Below are 22,389 nucleotides of genomic sequence, written 5' to 3'. Positions count from 1 at the left end.
TTGTGTGGTTCAGATTCATTTTTCCCTCTTCTCTGTTTGGCCCTTTGCTGTCGATGTTGTTAATGAGGGGGTCTCTTTCATTCAGATGAAAGCTGCCACCATAATTTCCCCAGCATAAAAGGTTATCAAGACATCCAAACCACAGGGCTCATCACTGGATCTAAAAAGGGAGGCAAAGAAATCACGCTTTACTACAAGATACGATCCCCGACAGCCAGAAGATAGCTTGTCTCTCAACGATAGTGACAGCAAAGCATGTCTTGAAAGGAAAGCTGAAAGAATTCAGACTCACCGTGTGTGTGTTTAGCTGCTGTGTCACCCATCTTACTCCTTTTTTCTCCCTGTCACTATACCTCTCCTGCAGTATCAGACATCCAACCTGCTCTCCGGCATTCCTGACTGAGGAGTGGATCAGTGGCCTTCTGATGCCGGCTGAAAATGGCCCCATTCTTATGTGACCCAACGGGGCGTGCAAGGTTTTTCAGGTAATTGAATGCAAAGCAACAGTGCTGAAAAAAACACGTTTCACCGGTGGTATTGTGGTGGTATTTGATGGATATGTGGGATAGGCGCAGGTGCTGTTTGGTTTTCGCCAGCAGGGGGAGGGTTGTTGTTGTGTTGGCCTGAGGGGCGGTGAGGTGGGCGGGCTGAGGAAACTCAGCTGAGAGCGGCAGTACAGGTCTGACTCGCTCAGCATGGCCTCATTCAGCAAGAACGGCTGTCCCCAGACCAGAACTCTGCTCGTAAGTCTTTTCGCGAAAACCGTGTCTGCTTTGTGAAAGAATAACTTTTAGATCTCTAAAACGTCTAACGTTAAACTGTGACCTGTGCCTTTCTCTGTCTGTGCCAGCTGTCCTGTTTCAGATCCTTTTGCTGTTACTGCCACGTATTATTGTGACTGATCTAGGTTGCATTTACAGTTCAATCACATGTTTTAACCTGTTTATGAGAGTGTGAGAGTATTTCTATATAGCTCTAGTGGCGCGCTCCGGTGGATTTCCTGCTAAGATTTGAAATCTTGTTAATGATTAAAGCAGCATACGCCTTCAGGTTCACTTTAAAGACAGTCCTGGAAATGGCTCCCTCATCCTTCCTGCAGCAGGTTGCGAGGTGTTATGCGATCCGCTCACATTTGTTTCATCTTCTCTCTCAGTTCTGCGGTTTGTCTTGTGATGAAGTGACGACCAGCAGAGAAGCTTGAACACCATCAGCCCAACCAGGTTGTGTAATTTCCTAAAAAAAAAAAAAAAAAAAAAGAATCCCATGGATGCTCATAGACAGCCTATCTCCAGGCAAGATGCAGTCGTCAAAGACACTCCAAGTCCGCTGAGAGCCGACTTAGAGAATTACTATGAACCCGTTCCTGGAAATAATCACTACGAGCCCAACTTGGCTGGGATCATGCCTCAGCAACCACCTCTAGCTGAGCCTCCCGTGAATCCCAACAACCAGATCAAGAACGCTCCCCCACCACTCCCACCTAGAAATAAGATTCCGCCTCCTTTGCCCCCCCGGAATCTACCTGCCGACCTTTTCCAAAAACAGATTTCCTGGGAGGCTGACAAGTCAGATCATAAACTGGCACGGTCCAACACAGACATACCCATTCACGTGAGTATCCCCGACAATTGTGATTTGATATGCTTGAGATAAACGAAAAGCCTAATTTAATGTGTGGGATGTGAAGGAGAGAAATAGACCTAAAGTAGCTGTTTTCCGCTTTTTTACACACTTAGGACCCGTGGGCCATTAAACTGATAGACTCTCCAGAAGGCAGCACAAAGAACCTGGCGGCGTTTACCGATGCAACATCAAAGTAAGACCGGGAAACATTAGAACACGTGTCACTAGGGGATTTCTATTTTTTTTTTTTTGGTTTCCTTTTCGGGTTCAGCTGCTTCATAGTTTCCACAGTCATGTTTCACGCATGGCGACATGTTTTCTTTGGCTCCTCCGACAGGCTGATGTCACGATACAAACACACCGACGGGGCTCACAATGCGGGTGCGGTGTGGGGCCGACTGTTACACATCCACCCTGCTCTGCTGCAGCAGGTGGGGATAGACGTCACCGTCTCCACCGAGGAGGGCGATCTCACCTTCCCCATCCCCACCCAAGGTAAGACCCCGGTGTGCTGGCATAACCCTCAGTTGCTCACAGCAGCATAAATGGCAAACGGCACATTCCAGCAGTCTCATCGTTCCAGTTCCTGATATACAGTGGATAGCTTCGAAACGGTTCTTGTAAATATTTACATCAGCCCGATTTCCCGGCCCTTCCACACAGCTATGTAAGCACAGCTAACCGCAAATGAAAGAAAATTCCTCCCATTCCAGCCCGTACACTTGTATTAGACTTGGCAGATTAAAACGGGCGAGAGCGGCTCTCTACCTGGGACACCATCATGTCAGGGGGCGGCGCTGGCAAACCAAAGACATGGGGGTGCTTACACCTTAAGTATTGAACGAGGAAGTTAATATCTGATGTGTGGCTTTCTATGCATTAGAAATATCTAATGTTTAGATTGGTCAAGCCTGAAGTGGCTCATTCCACAACGTACGGCATTCTGTAATTGCAGCTTTAGTTTCATGAAACCTTTATTACACTTTATAAAAAATAAAAATTAAGAAAAAGACACTGGAGCTTCCCACCTGCACCACAGGTAACAACACAATTACCATAACTTATGTCACACAGAACCCAGTGTGCAGTAATGACACATTCACGGCATCTCATCTTGTCTTCAGTTCTTGGCATGCAGTGGATACCTTTGAAAGAGTTCATGTGAATTCTTGAGCTGCCTTTTGCGGGCTCTCTTTCTCACAGTGGAGGAAGCAAAAGTGGAGGAAGCAACTCTCACTCCAAGTTCTTATTTGACTTTGTAATTTGAGTAAAATGCCAGGGTGTTTATTGATTTGGGCAACAAGGCTCACAGTCTTGAGCGCCATGTAATCAATGGGTGCCATGGGCAGTTGCTATCTTATTTGAAGCCTGTTATTTAGTACCAGGTGCTTTTCTTGTCTGGGTTTCCTTTCTTTTTTTCTTTTTTTTTTCCTGTGTGCAATATTAGTTGTATTTGCTGTTTCTGGTTCAAATTTTAACATGCTAAATTTGCTATTGGACTCCTAGTCTTAAAATTGCACAAACAAATGCATTCATGCACAAATGCCCTTGCACAATCCAATCAGTACATAAATAATGTCTCTTTTTTGTTACATTTCAATTGTTTGTATACTGTATATTTAAAATCTACTGTTTACTTCTAAATCTCTGCCGCACCTAAAACTGTAATTTAACTTCTACTGTGATTTACAAAAGCTGTACGAAACGAAATTTCGTTCTGTACGCACTTTGTGCATACCGAATGACAAATAAAGTTGTCTAAGTCTAAGTCTAAAAAGCAAGCAGGATTATTTTAAACAAAACAGATTTCTAAACAAAAAAATAATAATTTTGTGAAAACACAAAAAAATCTGATTTTACTAATTCAATAGATTACAGTGAATAAAGTATTCAACCTTGATTGAACTATTATCCGCAGCATATACATTGTGTAACCTTTTTATTTATTTATTCAGCGAGCAAAAAAGTGGAGGATCTAATTGCTGAATTTTTCAACCTGGTTGACCGCGAGGCTGACTCAAGCAAGGATTATGTGTTGAAATTCTGCGACTATGAGGAGTACCTCAGGAAGTGAGTTTGTCTCCAGTTTTTTTTCGTTCATGCCAATAATACAGACGCTTCTGTTTCTGAGCTGCAGTTTGTTTTCAGAGGGGCGTTGTTTAGTTTTGCTGTTCTATCTGGTGACTTTTCCTTCATCTCTCTTCGTAGCGAAGAACTTCTGGGCTTGCACGAGAGAGTTCAGATGTACTACAAGTCAAAAACGGTGATTCACCTCCGACTGGTCCGCACAAACAACGTGAAACGCCAACTTGCCAGAGAGGTGAGTCAGCGCGAGCTCCCTCCCTGATCCTGAAGACGATTCAAATCAGTGACCGTAAAGGGTGGATCTTATCTTTAAGCTTCAAGTGACGCTCGTGCAAACACTGAGCGAGAGATCAATGTCATTGTGTAATTGTGGCCATAAGAACCTCCACCCTGACTTTTTAACTTTGTTTTGCTAACACACACACGCGGCCATAAATGGTGGCATTTGGGAGCAGGAGAGAAACTGAATGAAGGCGAACGGTTCATGTCCAATGAGAAAAAAACATGAGATTCAATCTCTGTAGGCACAATTGAAGTATTTAAATCTCTCATTGTTTTCTTAGGCTGTGGATGATCAAAGTCAGTGCAAGTTGTACCAGTTCCTGCGTCCTGTCAGCATCCACTGCATTGCCAAGTGAGATAACAAGATACTTTCGACAAGTGTCCAGTAGGCCTCGTGTCGGCCACTTTGTTTGTACAAAACAACCAGCCTGACGTCTGTGTGTGTTTTCTCGTTCCTCACAGGGTGACCATGGAGAATGTGCTCAGTACCTACAACAGACACGTGGCAGAGCTCATGAACACCCAGGTTAGCACCACGACCCAGTCTGGTCTTTATTGCCTTATTGGAAAAGCTGCCGTGTCGAACGTTAATTTCTCATCCGAGCCTCGTCGTGTCTTTTAGGCCTGTAAGAACATCCCTTTGGTTGTGACCAATGTTCGCATCATCAGTAATCTTCTAGCTGGGCTCACATGCCAGGAGTTAGAGGATGCCGTCGGCGGGCTCAACAGGATCACTCATGTAACTTTGGTAGGTGGTCCGCAGAAGTCTGATTCCGTTTTGCATGTTTAGCCTGGTCATCGCTAATCAACACAGGGTAATCATGGGAGAGAACCTGTTAGAGGCTGCATTAAACATGAGACTAGTGTGGAGATTAACCTTCGAGTAGGACAACAAGTGTAAACATACGGCCAAAGACACAGTGATATAAATCAAGGAATATTATTGTGTTAGAATGGCCCATACAAAGTCCACACTAAATCCCACTGAGTGTTTTGGCCAAACTTAAATAATGCTGTTTAGGGAGAGATTCTCTCTATGAAATCTGACTGGCAATGTAGAATTAGCAAAATGTCAATCTGTGAAAAGCTTTCAAAGGCAAAACCCAAAAAGACTATAAATGCAGCAAAAGGTGGCTCTACAAAGCCATTATTTTTTTTTAAAAATGGGTAATTTCCTTTCCACTTCACAGTTTTGCACAACTTTGTGTTAGCTTATCACATTAAAACACAGTGAAACGTTGACCAATAAAACTTATTGTTGGAATGCTATATAATCTGAAATGGTTAAAGTGGTATGAATACCTTTGCAAGCGCTGTGCGCTATACTTAGCACTCTGCTCATTGCACCATTGCATTATTGTTGCAATTTTCCCACTTGTTTATAGTGTGTTCATGTGTTTTCTATACTGGAAATGGTGTTTCATTTTCATCATTGCATTATTTTGTAAATTGTAACGTTGTATAAGTGAGCATATTGTGAGCATTGCACAATCAGGAGTCAAATTCCTGGTATAGGGCTGGACGATATAGAAAAAAAAGCATATCGATAAAATCAAAATCGTATTGATCGATATCTATAATTATCAAAAAATGCAGAACATATATTTTAAATGGAGCCCTGGCAATTTTATACAGTTGCTTAATGACCTATTTTTACATAAAGAACACACACACGCGCTGAATTCAAGTTCAACCTTCTATTCAACCAACTTTTATACCGAAACTGCAACTTTTTAAAAAAGAAAAAGTAATGTGTGCTCGCTGAACCCTTTGAAGGGGGCGGAGCTTGTTGACACCTCATTTGTGATTGGCTGAGAGGAAGTAATGACTCCTACATGATAGACTAGAATGCAAAAGGAAGGAAAACTGTTCTATTGAACTTTTGTTGACCCTTTTTTTTTTCCTATTGCACCACATGTCTATGAATTGATATATATTGTTATTGAATTATCGTCCGGCCCTATTGCGTTTGATTTCTATTGTTTCACTATTGTGTAGTTGTATTATTTTATAAGTTAGCACATTGTGAGCATTGTACAATCTAGATTCTGATTCCTGGTATCTGTGCACATTCCTGGCAAATAAAGCTGATTCTGATTCTTAATCATCTACACAAAGTTACAATACACATTTCTCTCTTACAGAACCATGAAAAAATAATGGAGTGTGAAGCCGGTGAGTTTCTGTAGTGGCAGTGTGGTCTGTATGTGTTTTAAAAGACATTTCTAAAGCGGTATTCAAGGTTGACGATTGTAAATTGAGCAATTGAATTAAAATTGAGATGATGCCTCATGACGAAGTTTATACAGACAAAATGAAACGAGCAACGCGTTGTGATTCTTTCTCTGATCCAAAGGCCCCAGGAGTTTTGTTAAAGAGTCCATGACTTCTTCTTAAAACACCTGGAGGCTTTACATCAATATCTGTTTGTTTTAACATTATTGCAAGAAAAGAACGTGTTTCAAAAATGGAATTTAGAAGATCATCTCAAGAAAAAAATTAGAGAATATAAAATCAGAAAAAAAGTAACTAATACTCTGCCAGAAAATTCCAAAAAAAAAGAGTCATCTATAGGGTATAAGGAGGATATTGATACAAATGTCTGTCTAAATTAACACAGAAATGGTTAATCAGACACAAAACAACCTTCTCCCATGGCCATCTTAGTCACTAGGTCTAAATCCTCAAGAAAACTAGTGGGTTAAGCTGAAGAAAAAAGAGAGGACCCAGGATTCAGGATGGTCCAAAGAGACGGTGCATAAAGGAACAGTCCGTGGCTACTCTATTTGTACGATCTATCCTTGTAAAATCTCACAGTAAATGATGATTATGACATCGCTGCGTAAGGAAGTCGGGCAAAGTATCAGCAGAAGTGGCACCAATAATTCCTGCATGTGGGATTTTTTGTCAAAAACAATTATTTCCTGTTTTCTTCACCACTGAATCAGTGTAACCAAATCAAAGGTTACCTGTTTCAAAACTCTTCAGTGTCAGAATATGGCACTGCCTCAAAAGATTATTTTATGTCTTAACACATCTGTACCAGGGCCACTGATGATGGTAGACGGTTCTTTTCATTACCTGACGCTGATTCACTTTGAATTATGTAAAACACTGACATGCATGACACAGGACCAAGGACCGAGGCCTCGAGTATTCATTTGCTGTGTTTCTGGATTGCAGCCTTGATCATGCTCAACGGAGCGCTGCTGAAAGTGCTGCAAATATATTTTGACAATTTCCAGTCCGACTTCCGCTCGCACAGGCTCATCGGCAGACCTCAGCCCTGCGACGTCGACGGCAACAAGGACATCTTGCAGTTTAAGATCGCATCTATCTACAAGCTAAACCCGAGCTGGATGAAGTAGGTGCACGCTCAAAGTCATCCCCGTGCGCGCAGAGCAGAAACTGATCGTGCACAAATGTGTCTTTTGCCACCTCCCTTTGTCCCCCCCCACAAATATAGTTATGAAAGCTTTTCCGTTTCCTGCGACTTGACGTACGGAGAAACCAGAATCTGTGAGACCGGTGTTTCGGAAAATATCAGCACAGCCTTATCACGTGGAAACAACATCTGCTGTAACCGCCTGTAAGGGCAAGAATTTGTCTTTTACTAGAAATACTTAATGTGTTGATGGGAAACTGTTTTTTTTTAAAGAGTACAATTTTAAAAGATAAAAAAATACCCAGAAGTCTTGTGGTTTTTTTTATTTTTTATTTCAGGATGGTGTTTCCTGTTCGAGTAAACGAGCTGCCGTATGAGTCCATGCTGACGTTGCGCCTCAAAGGCTCGAAGCGAGGGAAACTCCCAGAGCTCCTAAGCTGGGCCGTGCTGCCCCTGTACAGCAACAGGTAGGTTTTCACCTCGTGGAAGGTCCTGTATGTGTTTTCTTACCTAAAACTTTTAAATAAAAGCTCAAATACTGGGCTGAACAACTTACTAAATCAATGTTTGAACAGGGTTGAAATCTTTAATGATTCCTGTTCATGCTATTCAAAAAGAAATTATCAGCAAAGGTCACTTTGCTTTAGGAATCGTTATGCCAAAAAGACAATTTTATAGATCTTCCACACTCTTTTTGTGATGCACCACTACAAAAGAACGTTAAAGTATCCTAACAGCAGGATGATACCGCCTCTATGTTTGACTGCTGCTACACCTATACCAAGGTTTTAAAGGTTCCGCTTGGCTGTCTTTGCCTGTCTTTGCATCACTGTGTGCCAAAAAGCCCAGGGTTGGTCTCGTTTGACCACAGATTATGAAGCAGCGCCTTGTTTCTGGCTCAGCCCAGGCTCAACATGCAGGGATGTAAAACCAGCTTCAATGTGGACAGCAACGCTCGTACTCCAGTACTACCTGGTCCAAGGCAGGCTGGGCCCTGGAGGATTTCCAGTTTGTTCAGAAACATCCTGATTAGCGTCCCCCTACTATGATGGTGATCATTCTCCTGATCTTGACAAAGCAACACGTGAAAAACTTGTATTTGTGTATAATGGTTTTAGAATAAGCACTGTTTAAAAATGGCTGCCAAAGGATCTACCGATGGGAACTAGCTTAATTTAGCTGACTCTGGCACCTTTATGTTTTATTATGTTGATTAATGTGCACATAGATGAAAAATAAAATCAATTTATATAGGTGTTTATTTTTTTCCACTTTCACATTGTTCTAATTAGGCAGAGGGATATTTCAAAGCATGATAACCGTAAGCAGAAATAGGACAGTATAACACGGTAGAACACAGACCTGCAAATAAAAAAAATGCTTTTGTTTGAAACAGAAAATGTACAATCACAGTAACATATTCTATTGATTATTATAGTTATAACATTGCTGAATAGGCACACTGCTTCCAGCTTCCCAGCATTAATTTCAAAGCAGCGTACCTTAAGAGCAATAAGTAGTGCTCCTTTAGTTTAGAAATGTTTCCAAATAGCTGATATTGCTGTTGTATGACTGAGAAAAATGTTGCCGCTTAGTTTTCTGCAGCCAGCTGGCCAGCAGTGCACAGCGGCATGTGGGGGAAGGGAAACATCGTTTTACTCTCTGCTCCATACAGCTAAAGAAACCATCTATCACTCCGCCGCTTTCTCTGATGTCCCATTAAAAGGACTTTTAACTGCAGGCACTGTGTGACGTCAGATGCTAACGGTTTTAGCATCTAATATAGCCATTATCTAATAGAGCCAGAGAATGGCTCTATTAGCCAGTCTGAATGGAGCTGTGAGACAAATCCTTGTTTAAGACCCTTTTAGCTGCGACTGTCGCTACATGCATGCGCGGAATGAGGGATTGCTGCAAAATCAACGACACAATGCAGGCGAGTGAATGCTGCAAGTCAATGACTCCACGCAATCCGCTGGGTTTGCTTTGAAAACGTTTAACCCATCCGTCTGTATGATTTGATGGAACTGATTTTGTAAGGTGCCTGGAGATGATGTGTTGTGCATTGGCACTTTTGAACTGATCATATTCAGTAAAGCGACATTAGCACCACTAAATAAAAGATTTATGCAGATGTAACTGTTTGTATATGGGTCTAAATGTGTGTCAGAATCCACTTCAGATTCAAGCTTGTGCACCAAGTTCTTGTTTTAAAAAAATCTTTGACGTTGTATATTGGATCCTCATAACTCTTACTATATATGATATCAATGCCAGCAATGTGCATATGTAGTATGTAAACTATAATATTTGCTCTCTGTCGGTTCAGGACCCTTTTAGGAGGGACCGTCCTGCTCAGCATGTCCTCTCTTGCGGAGCTGCCTTTTCCTCCGTCCCCTGCCCTGTCCGACAGCCACAGGCAGCCCGAAGGAGTCATACTGCAGGTCGGTAGTACGGGACAACACAACCTGACTCCAACTATAGGATCAAAATAGCTTCTCACACATTTTTGTTTTTTTATAGCTTGAATTTGAAGACCAATTTGAGTGGGAATACCGCCGACCCATTGCTCTTCCTGGGTCAATCACCTTCACCGAGCCTTGTGATGAAGTGCAAAGGAAAATGTTGGAGATTTCCAAAAAGCATTGCCTCTACTTGTAAGGAGGAGTCGTTTTTGTACCTGTTTTTTTTTTTTTGACATGAAACCTTTACAGACATATTTTTGCCCTATCAGCCTGACAGAAAATGAGAAGGCTTTCCTGTGGAGCAAACACCACTGCAGTGACAAAAGAAACACCTTCCTCCACCTTCTGCTCAGTGGAGTCCCCCGGTGGCAGCCTGAAGACTTGACGGAAATCTACACGGTGGTAGACAACTGGCCCATTCACCTGCCAGAGGAGGCTCTTTACCTGCTTACTCCCAGGTAAACACAGAAACACGTACTAAAAAGGGCATTCTTTTTGCATGTTTGTTTCACGATCCTTGGCTGATTTTTACTCCCTGTCATCTGAAGACACAGGAAACATGAAGTAGCTTATTTGAACTCTTTTGACTTCTCATAAAGACATAAAACCTTTTCTTTTCACCGTATGACAATAGGATTTCCTTTTTTTCTTAGGTTATTATTAGCTCGCACGCCTATTATCCCTTTTGTATTAGATTTAAAAAAAAAAAAAAGTAAAACCTCTCCTTCAGTTTTCCAGATGAAACCGTTCGAAAAGCCGCAGTCGACTACTTTGGACAGATTTCAGATGCAGAGTTCGAGTTGTTTCTGCCACAGCTGGTCCAGGTAAGAGGAGTAACACCAAGCTTCTCACGGCTTTTACAGCAATCTATCCAGTATTGAATAAGCGAATGAGCATTTCTACCGTTCTGCAGGCTCTGAAGAGCGAGTGGAAACTTGATGGACCTCTGGTGATGCTGCTGTTGGAGAGATCCCTGATGAACATACGGATTGCTCATCAACTATATTGGTGAGTCAGTGTCCCACTTGTTGTTTTATTCAGCAAATGGTTTAGATCCATCCATCCATCCAATTTCTGACCACTATGGTTTTGATCGCTTCGTGAAATTAAGATGGTTTTACATCGCTAATATTAAGTCTGGACTTTGACTTGGCCAAGCATCAACCAAGCATCAGCCTCCAGAATATGTTTGTATACTGATGAGATCATGGTCGACTCCCTGACAGCAAGTGCCACGGGCTGAGAAACGGTGCAAAACATTCCCAAACCATGACCCCTCTACCTCCGTCCCAGACATAATATTGATCCTTTATATTTGTCAGTGCAACCCATTTGGTCAAAGATGTTTGTGCTAAAAATCAAGCTAGCTTGGCCAGCCAGACTAACCTTTGCCTCTCTTCGATACGGCCAAAGTTAGTTAAGCCAGTTTGCGGTATAGCAAAGCGAAAGTGAAACTGCGACTGGCTGGCCTGGCTTCCATCAAGCGTCATACTTTGCATTACTGTCATGCATCTGTGGTCCAAACTGTCTAAAAAAAAAGTCTTGCTGCTCCCTCTGCTGCAGCTGTGCAACGTCATGCTTAAGTCAAATTAATTTAACTTCTGTTTGCGTTGAAGGTGCGTAATCCTTCAGCCCTGCTAAACGAGCCATACCTGTTCAGCTTTTTATTGTACTACCATAAACTTTAATAGTTAACGTGGTGAGGCCTGCAGTCTGAGATGCAGCTCTTCCGCTTTTTTTTTTTGGAGCTCTCCAGGCAAACATCATTTTCTGATACAGGAATAAATTTGGTCCGACGTCCATTTCTAAGATTTGTAGTTGCCTGAAATGCTGGATTCTGCAAACCGTGTGTGGAGGATTTCAAATTGTTAGGAAACTGATTGAAGGGCAGCATCGATTGCTTATCCAAGCTCATTCCTGATCTCTTTCCTGTGTACCGCGTTGACCCACACAGCAGCGCGTCTAGACCGCTGCTTTTTTTTTTTTTTTTAGAGTGCAACTGATTGCATTTGATTTGCAGAGCCTGGCTGCTCATTTCCCTTGGAAACCATAGAGAAGAAAATGTCTCATCTATAATCAACCTATACTTCCTGGTATACGCACACGTCTGCTCTTGTTCAGTTTCCGCAGATCCCTTTGTTAACATGTCTGTTGTTCCAACAATCCTGGCAGGCTGTTGGAGGATACCCACAGCGACCGCTACTTCCGGGGCTGGTTCAGTAAAGTTCAGGCGGCCTTGTTGCACTGCTGTGGCCGAGCCCTGAGGAAGGAGCTGGGCCACGAACTTCAACTGGTGCATGCGCTCGTTCAGACGGCCCAAAAAGTTTACTCTGCCGACAAGTCTCTACGGAAGGTTTGTTAAAAAGATTTCGCTTTGTCTTTCATACCCAGGTCACGGTGGTAAGAGCGTGTTTTACATCTCGTACCTCTGGATTCTTTTTTGCAGAATGTTTTGAACAGAGAAAAGGAAGCTATCAAGGAGTTTTTCAGAGGTGGCATGAGCTGCCGTCTACCTCTAGATCCCGCTGTCAGCGTAAAAGCGGTCGACTTGGATGTAAGCGCGCTCACTTCTGTATGACGCCCCGCGTGATTTGGACGGTTTTGCCGTGGTGGTTACCCCTGGCTGCTCTTCTTGCAGGCCTGTAAGATCTACAGCGCCAACTCTACACCTCTGGGGGTCACGTTCATCTGCGATGACTCGCTGGCTAAGAACGTCAGTGTCATTTGCAAGGTTAGTAATGATTCTTTTCTAACGCTGGGTTCCATAGCAATGAGTGGCTTTTTAATACATTGTGTGGCCTAATTCGTCGTTCAGTGCGCTCACTTAAGAGTGAAGGCCAGCCTGAAATCGCTTTTTATTAGCCACAAATTCTGCAACACAAACATCCTTTTTCCTGTCAGTTCATATGAAAGGGTGTCTATTGTCTGGAAAGATGTCTTTCATTACTCTAGGAATTACAGCTTTCTGTCAAATCCCTCCAGAATGCAATTGTGTCAACGAAATATGCCCTTAGACTGCAGTATTTTGTGTCTAGCCCTTAAAAAAATTTATATCCCTCATACCTTGCGAGAAAAACAGAGCAGAAATATGAGATTCACAATGAACAGGCACCAGACCTTGCTGGTGCACACATTATTTTCAGAAACAGCCTATAGGTTTCCGTGAGGCGGCCATTTATTCAGACCTTTGCTTCTCGTGTGATTTGCTTCTCTGAATGAGAGGAGGTAAATTTTGTTGAATGGCCTGGACTATCTAATAGTAAAGCACCGGAAATACTTTTCAAAATGACAGGCATGGTTTTGCATTCTTTTTAGGGGAAATTATCTAAAAATAAAAACAGATTTAAACCCTGAATGTGTAACTCACCCCAAAATCATCTTTTTTTTGCAGATGAGCTGTATAAACTGGGCCTAAGGGCACCACTTTAATGTTACTGTGCAATTTTTTTTAATCATTTTTATGTCAACTTGTTTAGTTCTGCAATGTTTGTGTTAAACCAGTCTTAGCACTGCCCTCTTAGGGTTCAATGGTCACTATTGTGGTTGAATTTTCCTATGTATGGTACATGCTTTTGTCGCCATAGCCCTGCGTTTATAGAAATATTGAAATATCCTCCACCTCAAATGACACTTCCGTGTCAAAACCATCAGCTGTCGCCCTGGTCGCTCCGTGTTTCAAACGCTCACTTCCCCTCGTCCCGATCGCTGCAGCAATGAGTCCCACTTAGAACCCCCACCCCTCATCCCCACACTGAGCCATGTCTCTTGGACACTCCCACTTTGGTGGCATTTTTCTAAATGGGTGAGTTACACTTCAAAGGGCCTAAAGAAGAATTAAAATGTTATTTGTTCATGCTTTCAAACTAAAATAAGTGTATTATATGTTTTGTGCGTTTTTGCAAGTGTAGGTTTTAATTTCATCATCGCCTCTAGCGATGTGCAATTTGCCAAATTTCAAATGTCCATATAAAACTAACAGATACTCTTCGGAATAAGAGGTCCCGTTTCATAACACTTGGAATATTATTAGAGTAGTTTTCATCACGGACCAACATTGTTAGGAAGTTGGACTTTCCAAATAAGGTTTAGCAAATGCTCTTCAAAATAAAAGCGTCAGTAATCTGTAGTTTAGATCAGTGGTGGTCAAAGCCAGTCCTCAATGGCTGCTGTCCTGCATGTTTTAGGCGTTGTCCTGGTTCCACACAGTTCAACCTAATGAGTGCTTAGATAGTAGGCCTCTGCAGTCCTTGATGACAGACGGAGAAGCTAAATCCTTCATTTGAATCAGATGTGTTGGAGCAGGGATCTAAAACATGCAGGAGACCAGCCCCTGAGGAGTGGAGCTGGACATGCTTGATTTAAATCATTGCAAAGCTAAGTTCCACTTACCTGACTCCGCCAGATAGATTTGCTCCGCATATCCATCTGGAAACCTTCCGTTGAAGTAATTTTGGGAAGGGGCGAAAATACTGGTTAGCTGATTGGCCTATGTTGGTGATAGACAGGCCAAATAAACCAATCAGATTCGTCGTCGCTCTGTTACGAGCGACGACGAAAACACAACCACAAGCCAAGCTGCTCTTGCTGCTGCAGGTAAAGGCTCGTTAGCTCAGCAGAGAAATACTCTGTAATTCCGATAAAACTTGCTCGATAGCCACGCTAACGCTAGTTTCATCGGCTGAAGCCGCCATGTTCTTTAGGCTGAACTGTCGCGCTTCTCGTTGCGTCACACCTCAACCCGCCTCAAAGCCAACGCTGATTGGACGTTCGTTTGGTAAACGGCTCCAAATTTTCTTTAACGGAAAGTAGCCAGACTGATCTGCGAGTGAAACCTTGAAAGCTCGCGAGATCAGGATGGTCTCACGAAGCTAAAGTTCCACATCCTTGGTTACAAAAGTTACTTTGTTGGCCTTTAAAAATAAAGATTAGACATTGTTTCATAAAGTTAATTCAAGGTCCCTTCTGGGATCTAAAATACAAAGCTGATGTATGCTGGGCCAGAAACAGGCAAGGGAAATGTTTATATGAGCCTTGGGCAGACCGCTCTGGCTCGATGAAAGTTCTTCCTCAGTTTTGTAGTTGTTGGTACCCAAATGTAGAAAACAGCTCACATATACACAATTTGATGTCCAGGTAGGGGACAACCTGCGTCAGGACATGCTGGTTCTTCAGATAGTCCGTGTGATGGACTGGGTGTGGCTCCAGGAGGGCCTGGACCTGCAGATGATTACGTACCGCTGTCTCTCTACAGGCAGAGCTCAGGGTAAAGGATTCTCGTCGTCTCACGAGTCCATGTCTTCTGAGGTTGTCTTTAATCAAATTGCTTGTGCTCATCAGGGCTGGTGGAAGTTGTGCCGGAGGCCGTGACGCTGGGAAAGATTCACCAGGAGTGGGGTGTGAGCGGGACATTTCGAGGCGACACGTTGGAGAAATGGTTCCACACGCTGAACAAAACTAAGGAGGGCTACGAAAAGGTTGAACCTCAATGCGATGCGGATATTTGACGGCCGTTTATATATTTGGTCTCGCTTTGTCATCAACCTTCTGCCGTGCATGTGCAGGCGGTGACGAACTTCATCCAGTCATGCGCGGGGTGGTGTGTAGCCACCTTCATCCTGGGGATCTGCGACCGCCACAACGACAACATCATGCTGACGCACAGCGGACACATGTTCCACATCGACTTTGGCAAAATCATGGGAAACGCACAGAAATTCATAAACTTTAGAAGGCAAGTCGGGGAGAAGGGAGGGTCAATTCAGTAGAGGTAATGATTAGACAGCTGAGCAATACATGAAAGTCAGAGATGTAATGAATCCACAATCTTTTCTCACACTGTACCAGGGACAGAAAACCCTTCGTTTTCACCTCTGAGATGCAGCACTTCATCACAGGCGGCGGAGAGAAACCCCAGCGCTTGCATCGCTTCGTGGAGCTCTGCTGTGAAGCTTATAACGTCATCAGAAGTCGGTCTGCACTGATACTCAGCATGTTGGAGCTGGTAGGAATCAGTCGTTCAGACATCCTGAACTCTTTCACATTTTGTCACGTCACAGTCAGAACTTTTCTGTCAATTCACGTCGTGTTAAGGGTGCTCCTCGTCCATTTAGTTAAACGTGAAATAGTTTTTTATGTTAGATATTTAGACAGTAAAATTAGGCTATATTTGAGCAATGATGGATTTACTGACCGAAGACGCCTGTAGTTCGTCTCCCGGAGCGATCCGTCCCCTGACTGGTGGACCCAGAGGCGTCACGCTTTTCACGTCACATACAGCACCGTGACTCGCTCGGTAAAATCCATGTTTCCATTCTTCAGCATAAATATAGAAAAAGTTTAAACCTATTTATCATTTTTCCTTGTACTTCACAATTATGTGGTAAACTCTAATCACATAAAATCCCATTAAATAACGTTAACGTTTCGGGTTGTAATGTGACTAAATGTGAACGGGTTCAGCGGACGTTGACGCCTGTTGCAAGGTGCGATAAATCCAGTAAGCGTGGAGATTAATGATGTGGATTTTCCAGATGCTTACTGCAGGAATGCCGGAACTGAAGACCTTCGATGACCTGCAGTTCGTCCAGAACAACCTCAGACCTCACGACACAGACCTGGAAGCCACTTCCTTCTTCACGAAGTAACTTAATGCGCCGCCCGTCATCATGTCACACACATTCCTAGGACTTATATTATGTCTCCAGTCGTTCTCATCGGGTGATTACCGCTTTCATAGAAAAATCAAGGAGAGCATGGACTGTGTGGCTGTCAAGTTTAACTTCTTCACCCACGCCATGGCTCAGCCGAAGAAACAAGCGACAGCTCTCCAGGACAACATTCCTGCTCCCAGCACCAACATCCAGGAAGCTGTCATCCAGGGCTTCTCTGTCAAGGGACGAGTTGTGGTGAGGCCACCTGTTTGGTTCTTTGTGCGTTTAGCAATGACACATCAGTAGATCTGTTCCACCGATGCCCCAGGGAAATTTATGTTGCATCCTAATGCCCCTGGCAGCTGTGAAAACACCCAGACCTGCCAGCAGGCTCACATGTTTTCTGTCTGAGAAGGAATAAGCACACCGATAGTCAAGTGGCTGCTTTCCTCTCTGTGTTTGCGCTAATTGCGCTGTGTTTAGAAAGAATGTTGCCCTACAGTGGAGTGGAGTGATATTGGTGTTGGAGATTCACAGCTCTTTGATCACAAGAGGTTTACTCGTGACAGGTTTAGTCATTTGGAGACTCGGTTCCTTTTCCCATAAGAAGGTTTAACAAAAACATCAGCTGGTAATATTCTAATACTGTCAAGATGCCCGTCTCTGGCTTACACTAATTCTCTTGTTTACCCCTCATATTTGTTGCTCTGTGTGTGAACTGCAGACCTACAACCTAAGGATAACCATTGATGATGGCTTTCTGACGAGTCAGATCACGTTTAGGCAGTTTGAACTGATCCATAATCGGCTCCAGGCATACTTTATTGAAAATAAGCTGCCGCAGTGAGTAGAAGAAAACGCCACCTCATAGTTTCTGGCTTATTTTTTTGTATTGTATTACATTGTATCTTTTGACTAATATCTATAATCTGAAACACTTCTCTTTTTTTTGATCTCTTAAAGGTTCCCAAGCTGGTATCAAATGTCATTTACCCCCCAGAGGAGGCAGGCTCTACTGAACACTTACCTAAAAGAGCTTTTTCAGGGGCCGTGCAAGGGAGTAAGTGTCTAACGTCGGCGGACGGTTTTTCATAACGCTCTCAGATCCCTAATTCTTTGAAATGTCTCCTTGTGTCATCTGCAGGATGAATATGTGTGCAGCTTGTTTCTAGATGGCCCCCAAGCCAACAAAAGTGTGACAACGGGTAATGTTAAAGCTTAAGAACAATCGAAGGCTAATTGTGCGGCGACCCGAGCGAGCGTCGGTGTAATCTCTGTGATGTGTTGCAGGAGGCGGTCCTCAGATCCAGCTGCGTATTACTTACACCAACTGCAAGCTCTCTGTGTTGGTGAAACACCTGGAGAACATTGTTAGTTTCCATCATTCTTGGTACTCAGTTGTGGACTTGGGTAAAATAGAGAGAGTAGAACGGACTCTAAATGGGTTCTCTCTCGGTGTGCTGAATGTTTTTTCCACAGAAGTTGCCAAATGGCTCGAACCCTGATGCCTACGTGGTCACCCGGCTGAGACCAGACCCCCAACAGACCTCCAAGAGGAAGACTAAGGTGGTCAACAACAATGACCACCCTACTTTCAACGAGCTGGTAAAGACCGCCCTTCTCAACATGTCTGTTTATTAATGAGGTTCTTAAACTTTACATTCAAAAGTCCAAATCTGGTTTCTAAATAAATGAAAAGGACAGACACTGGCACTCAGTGGCTACAAACTGTTTGTCACCCCAAACGATTCAAAGTTTTGACAGCAAAGACTGATAAGCTCGCTAATCTTATAAGTAATTCAAGCTCAAACTCCATAAACTTTATTAAGCTTTGTTGATCAGCAGAAAAAAGGGCTTTTTGTTGCATCAAGATGCTCTAGCATCTGGGAGACCCAGACAGAGGTGGAATACACAGAGTCGGCAGGCTTCTTTCGCTTAGATGACAAATGGCCCAGTGCAATTAGTTTTATTTTTTCCTATTTTTTTTTTCAGAATGTCATGTTTTATAAAGTAAGTCCACTCTGTAAACTAAAATCCAATCATAAAATTTAGACAGATTACTAGAAAAATAACCTAGATTTTTGTGTACAATATACCATACCTTAAATAAGTGTTTGTGTAATGAAAAACAGCTCACGTGTTTCATATGAAAGTAAATAAACTTTCTTTTGGTGAAACAAGCTCTTCAGATTTAAACTTAAAATTTCAACTGTACTTGTCTGCCATAGCACCTGTGAAGGTGTTCAAACCCAATGTGCTCGCCACATATATCCATGTTCACAATGCTTTTCATTTTAACTCAGACTGCTAACTCACCGCTATGGGGCGACTGTGGCGCAGCAGCTAGGAGTTTGTGCCGTAACCAGTGGGTTACAGGAAGGGGGGGGGGGGGATCTCAGATAATCCTGACACTGCATTTATGATTCATAGAAGAAGCTGGCAGCATTCATGATGAAGCTGTTGGAGGATTACAGAAATATGGATGCTATGACAAGGAGGAAAGAGGATTGCTGGAACAACTGTTGGATGAAATAGCATATTCAAGTCAATTCAGTTTTATTTATATAGCACCAATTCACAACACATGTCATCTCAAGTCAATTCGATCAAGTCATCCAGACAGATTGGTCAAAAAGTTTCCTATCTAAGGAAATCCATCAGATGGCATCGAGTCCTGACAAGCAGGCGACTTGTCAGGACTCTAAGCATGTATGCTGCTGCTGTTTTTAGGTTCTGACCAAAAGCATCTAACGAACTGTAGGAGTTAAATTCTCTCTCAAAATGAATCAATGCACTGATCATCTGTTGTTAGGAATGTGATGTTCAACAACCATCATCCAACAACTATGGATAAATGTCTACATTTACTTATCCATCTGACAGATCGTTGTACCCAAAATAACTGCATGCTGTATCGATAACCTCCTCAAGAAATAAAAGGTCTGCAAGATTTCACAAAGAAAGGATCAAGATGACCGTAACAAACAGCCGTAAATTGAGTGCTTTATTTAGACATGTAATGACAGGAGAAAAAAATACTGTGTCCATGTAAATTCAGTTAAAATTAGTTACAACAGCCATTACACATCAGTAGTTTTCTGTTAGATTGCTTATTGGACATTTATTAAAACTAAAACAGCAAAATGGCTTGGAAATCAGAAATGGTCACATTTGGTACATTTTGAGCAAGGCTTTGAGTCAGTTTACTGGTGAGTGTTTTCTCCAACTATGCAGTTCACGAGTGGTACTTAAATGCACCATCCTGGCCCATCTCTCCGTTTTGCCACAAAATGCCCTGTAGTTGAGCAAACAAAGACTACCGGGTCTGAAACAAAGAGAAACTCATAACTTAATGAGCTTAAAAAAAAAAAAAAGCTCTGTCCTCATCAAGCAATTAACTTGTCGCAAGAAAAAAAGAAAAACAACTGTTACGATCCCAAGATGAAGAGAAAATTGTTCCATCACAACGACTGAAATATATATATATATATATATATATATATATATATATATATATATATATATATATATATATATATATATATAGATAGATAGATAGATAGATAGATAGATAGATAGATAGATAGATAGATAGATAGATATTTTTTTTATTATTATTTTTTTCTCTTGATGTTTTTTTTCTTTCTGATGTCTCTCCTCCTTCTGGGACTGCTCTTCTGGCTCCAAGTCTCTGGTGATTTCTCTGGGCTGACCCTGTAGCAACAATATCCAGCAATCTTGTTTTTGAAGCCATGGCTAATTCAAATGTGTAAAACAGGACGAAAAGTCTTTGCGTCTAACTGAAACATTTAGCATTTAGATGACAGTGCTCCTGAAAACAACTGTGCATCTGAAAGTCTGTGCCTCACATTCGCAGCTGGAGTACAATCCTGTCACGGTGCTGTATGGGATGGTGCTGGAGGTGACGGTGAAGAGCAGGACCAAGAAGACATTTGTTGCTGCCACCACCATTAAACTGGACGAGGACCTGCTGGACAAGGAGCTGTGGTTTCCCCTTAGGAACCACGTAATATGATCCTGAGGACTGCACTGCGAGCCTGCTGCCAGCAGGGGGCGGCAACGCACTTACTGTATTATGTTTAATTTAATGTTTGTTTTTTGTTCTGTTATTTTGTTGAGAAAGTCAGGCCAGTGTACACTGAGCGCATGGCATCATTTATACATGGCTATAATAGCCATTTGAACCTCTCTCCGGAGTTTAAAGCACTGACAGTGGCTGGGATTTTTAGCTGAAGTTACAAAGTTTAAAAAAAAAAAATACATGTTTATTGTCAAATTAAGCAAATTATTATTATTTTATTCAGGTCAGATTAGTATTATATGGATGATTTATGAAGGAATGTCTCGTCGCACCTTTGCTTTTAGTGTTCTGTGAGTGAAAATGGTGTTTGAATGTGCTGATGTGACAGATTATGAAGGAAGGGATGCTTGGATCTGCCTGCCTCTTACCTGTACAGGCATGCTTGTCCCTCCAGGCTGCATGTCCTTAAGCACTTGAATTGGAGGCGAGAGGCGAGCGGGTGAGGGAAAGGTGAGGAGACTGTGTGAGCAGGATGAAAACCCAGCATCTCGAGCCTGAGGGGCTGAATTAACCCCCATCCATCCACAGTCTTATCCATCAGTAGCTCTCAGATACGGCCGCGCACGTGCGTGAAAACGCAAAGGCAGACGAAACGCAAACACTACGATCGATGCGCACACTCACTCTCTCCAGGCCGAACTGGGTCTCCGCGTTATCTTGATGCTGTTCCTGTCCTGACAGGCCTGCTGACCCGTACTTTCCCCTTCACCTCATTTAGAGGATTCAGTGATGAACGGAGATGGGAATAGACTTCCCTGCACTGGATTCGGCTCAATAATGTATACCTCTTTGGAGACTATTTATAACAGTCCCCGACGGGTTTTCTCAAAAGGTAACGGAAGCGGGAGCGAATGCTGGTTGCCGTTTCCCTGATGACTGGTCACGGAGCGTTATTAAAATCGGTGTCGCCCCTGTCAGACCTGATATGCGAAAACAACAAGCACAGACACATTTGTTGGCAACCCTGGTAAAGATGTGTTAATAGCTCCAAAATAAGGTCATCTGTTGTCGCAGAAGCATAAATAAATCTCATACTGAAAGCATTAAGGATTAAGTCGACCTTTCATTTTTGATTACCCTTACCAAGTGGGGGGAAAATAAATGTTTTGAAAGAAATCACAAAATTGTCATAAAGCACCTTTTTGCTGATGGGAGGGCACATGATCTCTTCCTATAACATTTCAAAAGGTTGAAGCGAGATGTGTGTGTCTTTTACCGTTCTACTTAAGGCAGAAACACCCTAGATTGGCCGTGTCCTTTTTGCCGTGGGGGGTTAAAAATGTCACGTTGAAACTACTCTGTGGGTTTGTTTCATTTCAAACCCAGCTTGGCTTCATTGGCTTGTTGTCAGTGTAGTCTGATTTCTGTAGAAAACAGATTTGCAAATCCCTGTAGAGGTGAAACATATATAAAAAAAGGTTAAGTAAAAACAAGGAGAAAAAAATAAACAGCACAAAAGTTTCTGGGGCTGATTATCTTTGTTTAGAATTTCCTTTTTCTCACTTGCTTTTTTTTTTTTTTTTTTTTTGCCAAGTTTAGTTGAGCCCAAAATTGCTCTCCAGTAAAAGCCAACGGATGCTTTTTAGTCCCGTTTAGTTTAAATGAAATTAGAATAAAAACAAAAAAATAAAACACGTTTGAGAAGATGAATTGTTTGAGATGCACCTTACATTTGCTGTTTTAGGAAGATTTGAATTAGTCTATCTTTTTTTTTAAGGGTCTTGAATAGGTCAACAACCTGACACGGCAAACCAAATGTATGCCGTTCTGCAAATGGGGTCGAGGGCCACACAAAAT

The 22,389-nt window shown here is 42.5% G+C and overlaps 1 protein-coding gene across 2 annotated transcripts; it reads left to right on the top strand.

Moving 5' to 3' along the window:
- Positions 1-403: 403 nt before the first annotated feature.
- pik3c2g (phosphatidylinositol-4-phosphate 3-kinase catalytic subunit type 2 gamma) lies at positions 404-21,704 on the top strand. Of its 2 annotated transcripts, none has more exons than XM_021307499.2 (33): positions 404-485; positions 1,154-1,611; positions 1,737-1,816; positions 1,961-2,118; positions 3,579-3,693; positions 3,832-3,943; positions 4,272-4,342; positions 4,453-4,516; positions 4,613-4,738; positions 6,135-6,165; positions 7,174-7,354; positions 7,457-7,579; positions 7,714-7,842; positions 9,705-9,819; positions 9,899-10,032; positions 10,110-10,298; positions 10,571-10,664; positions 10,754-10,848; positions 12,013-12,193; positions 12,287-12,394; positions 12,479-12,571; positions 14,974-15,103; positions 15,178-15,314; positions 15,402-15,571; positions 15,685-15,841; positions 16,371-16,480; positions 16,577-16,745; positions 17,215-17,333; positions 17,454-17,550; positions 17,635-17,695; positions 17,781-17,860; positions 17,970-18,095; positions 20,368-21,704. In XM_021307499.2, the coding sequence occupies exons 2-33, from the start codon at positions 1,264-1,266 to the stop codon at positions 20,524-20,526; spliced, it is 4,062 nt and encodes a 1,353-aa protein (XP_021163174.2). In that variant the 5' UTR covers positions 404-485; positions 1,154-1,263; the 3' UTR covers positions 20,527-21,704. The 2 variants fall into 2 exon arrangements, with proteins under 2 accessions (XP_021163174.2, XP_012735853.2); XM_012880399.3 differs by lacking the exon at positions 404-485 and adding an exon at positions 650-743.
- Positions 21,705-22,389: the final 685 nt, after the last annotated feature.

Source organism: Fundulus heteroclitus, chromosome 2, assembly GCF_011125445.2.
Source record: "Fundulus heteroclitus isolate FHET01 chromosome 2, MU-UCD_Fhet_4.1, whole genome shotgun sequence".
Taxonomy (NCBI): Eukaryota; Metazoa; Chordata; class Actinopteri; order Cyprinodontiformes; family Fundulidae; genus Fundulus; species Fundulus heteroclitus.
Note: the sequence above shows the minus strand (reverse complement) of the source record. Positions and strands in the feature narration are given on the sequence as shown.

Bases quoted from the DNA above. Each gene is read 5' to 3' on its own strand.
- pik3c2g (XM_021307499.2), top strand. From the start codon at position 1,264: ATGGATGCTCATAGACAGCCTATCTCCAGGCAAGATGCAGTCGTCAAA. The intron at 7,355-7,456 runs GTAGGTGCACGC...CCACAAATATAG, and splicing joins CTAAACCCGAGCTGGATGAA to TTATGAAAGCTTTTCCGTTT. The intron at 10,849-12,012 runs GTGAGTCAGTGT...CAATCCTGGCAG, and splicing joins ATTGCTCATCAACTATATTG to GCTGTTGGAGGATACCCACA.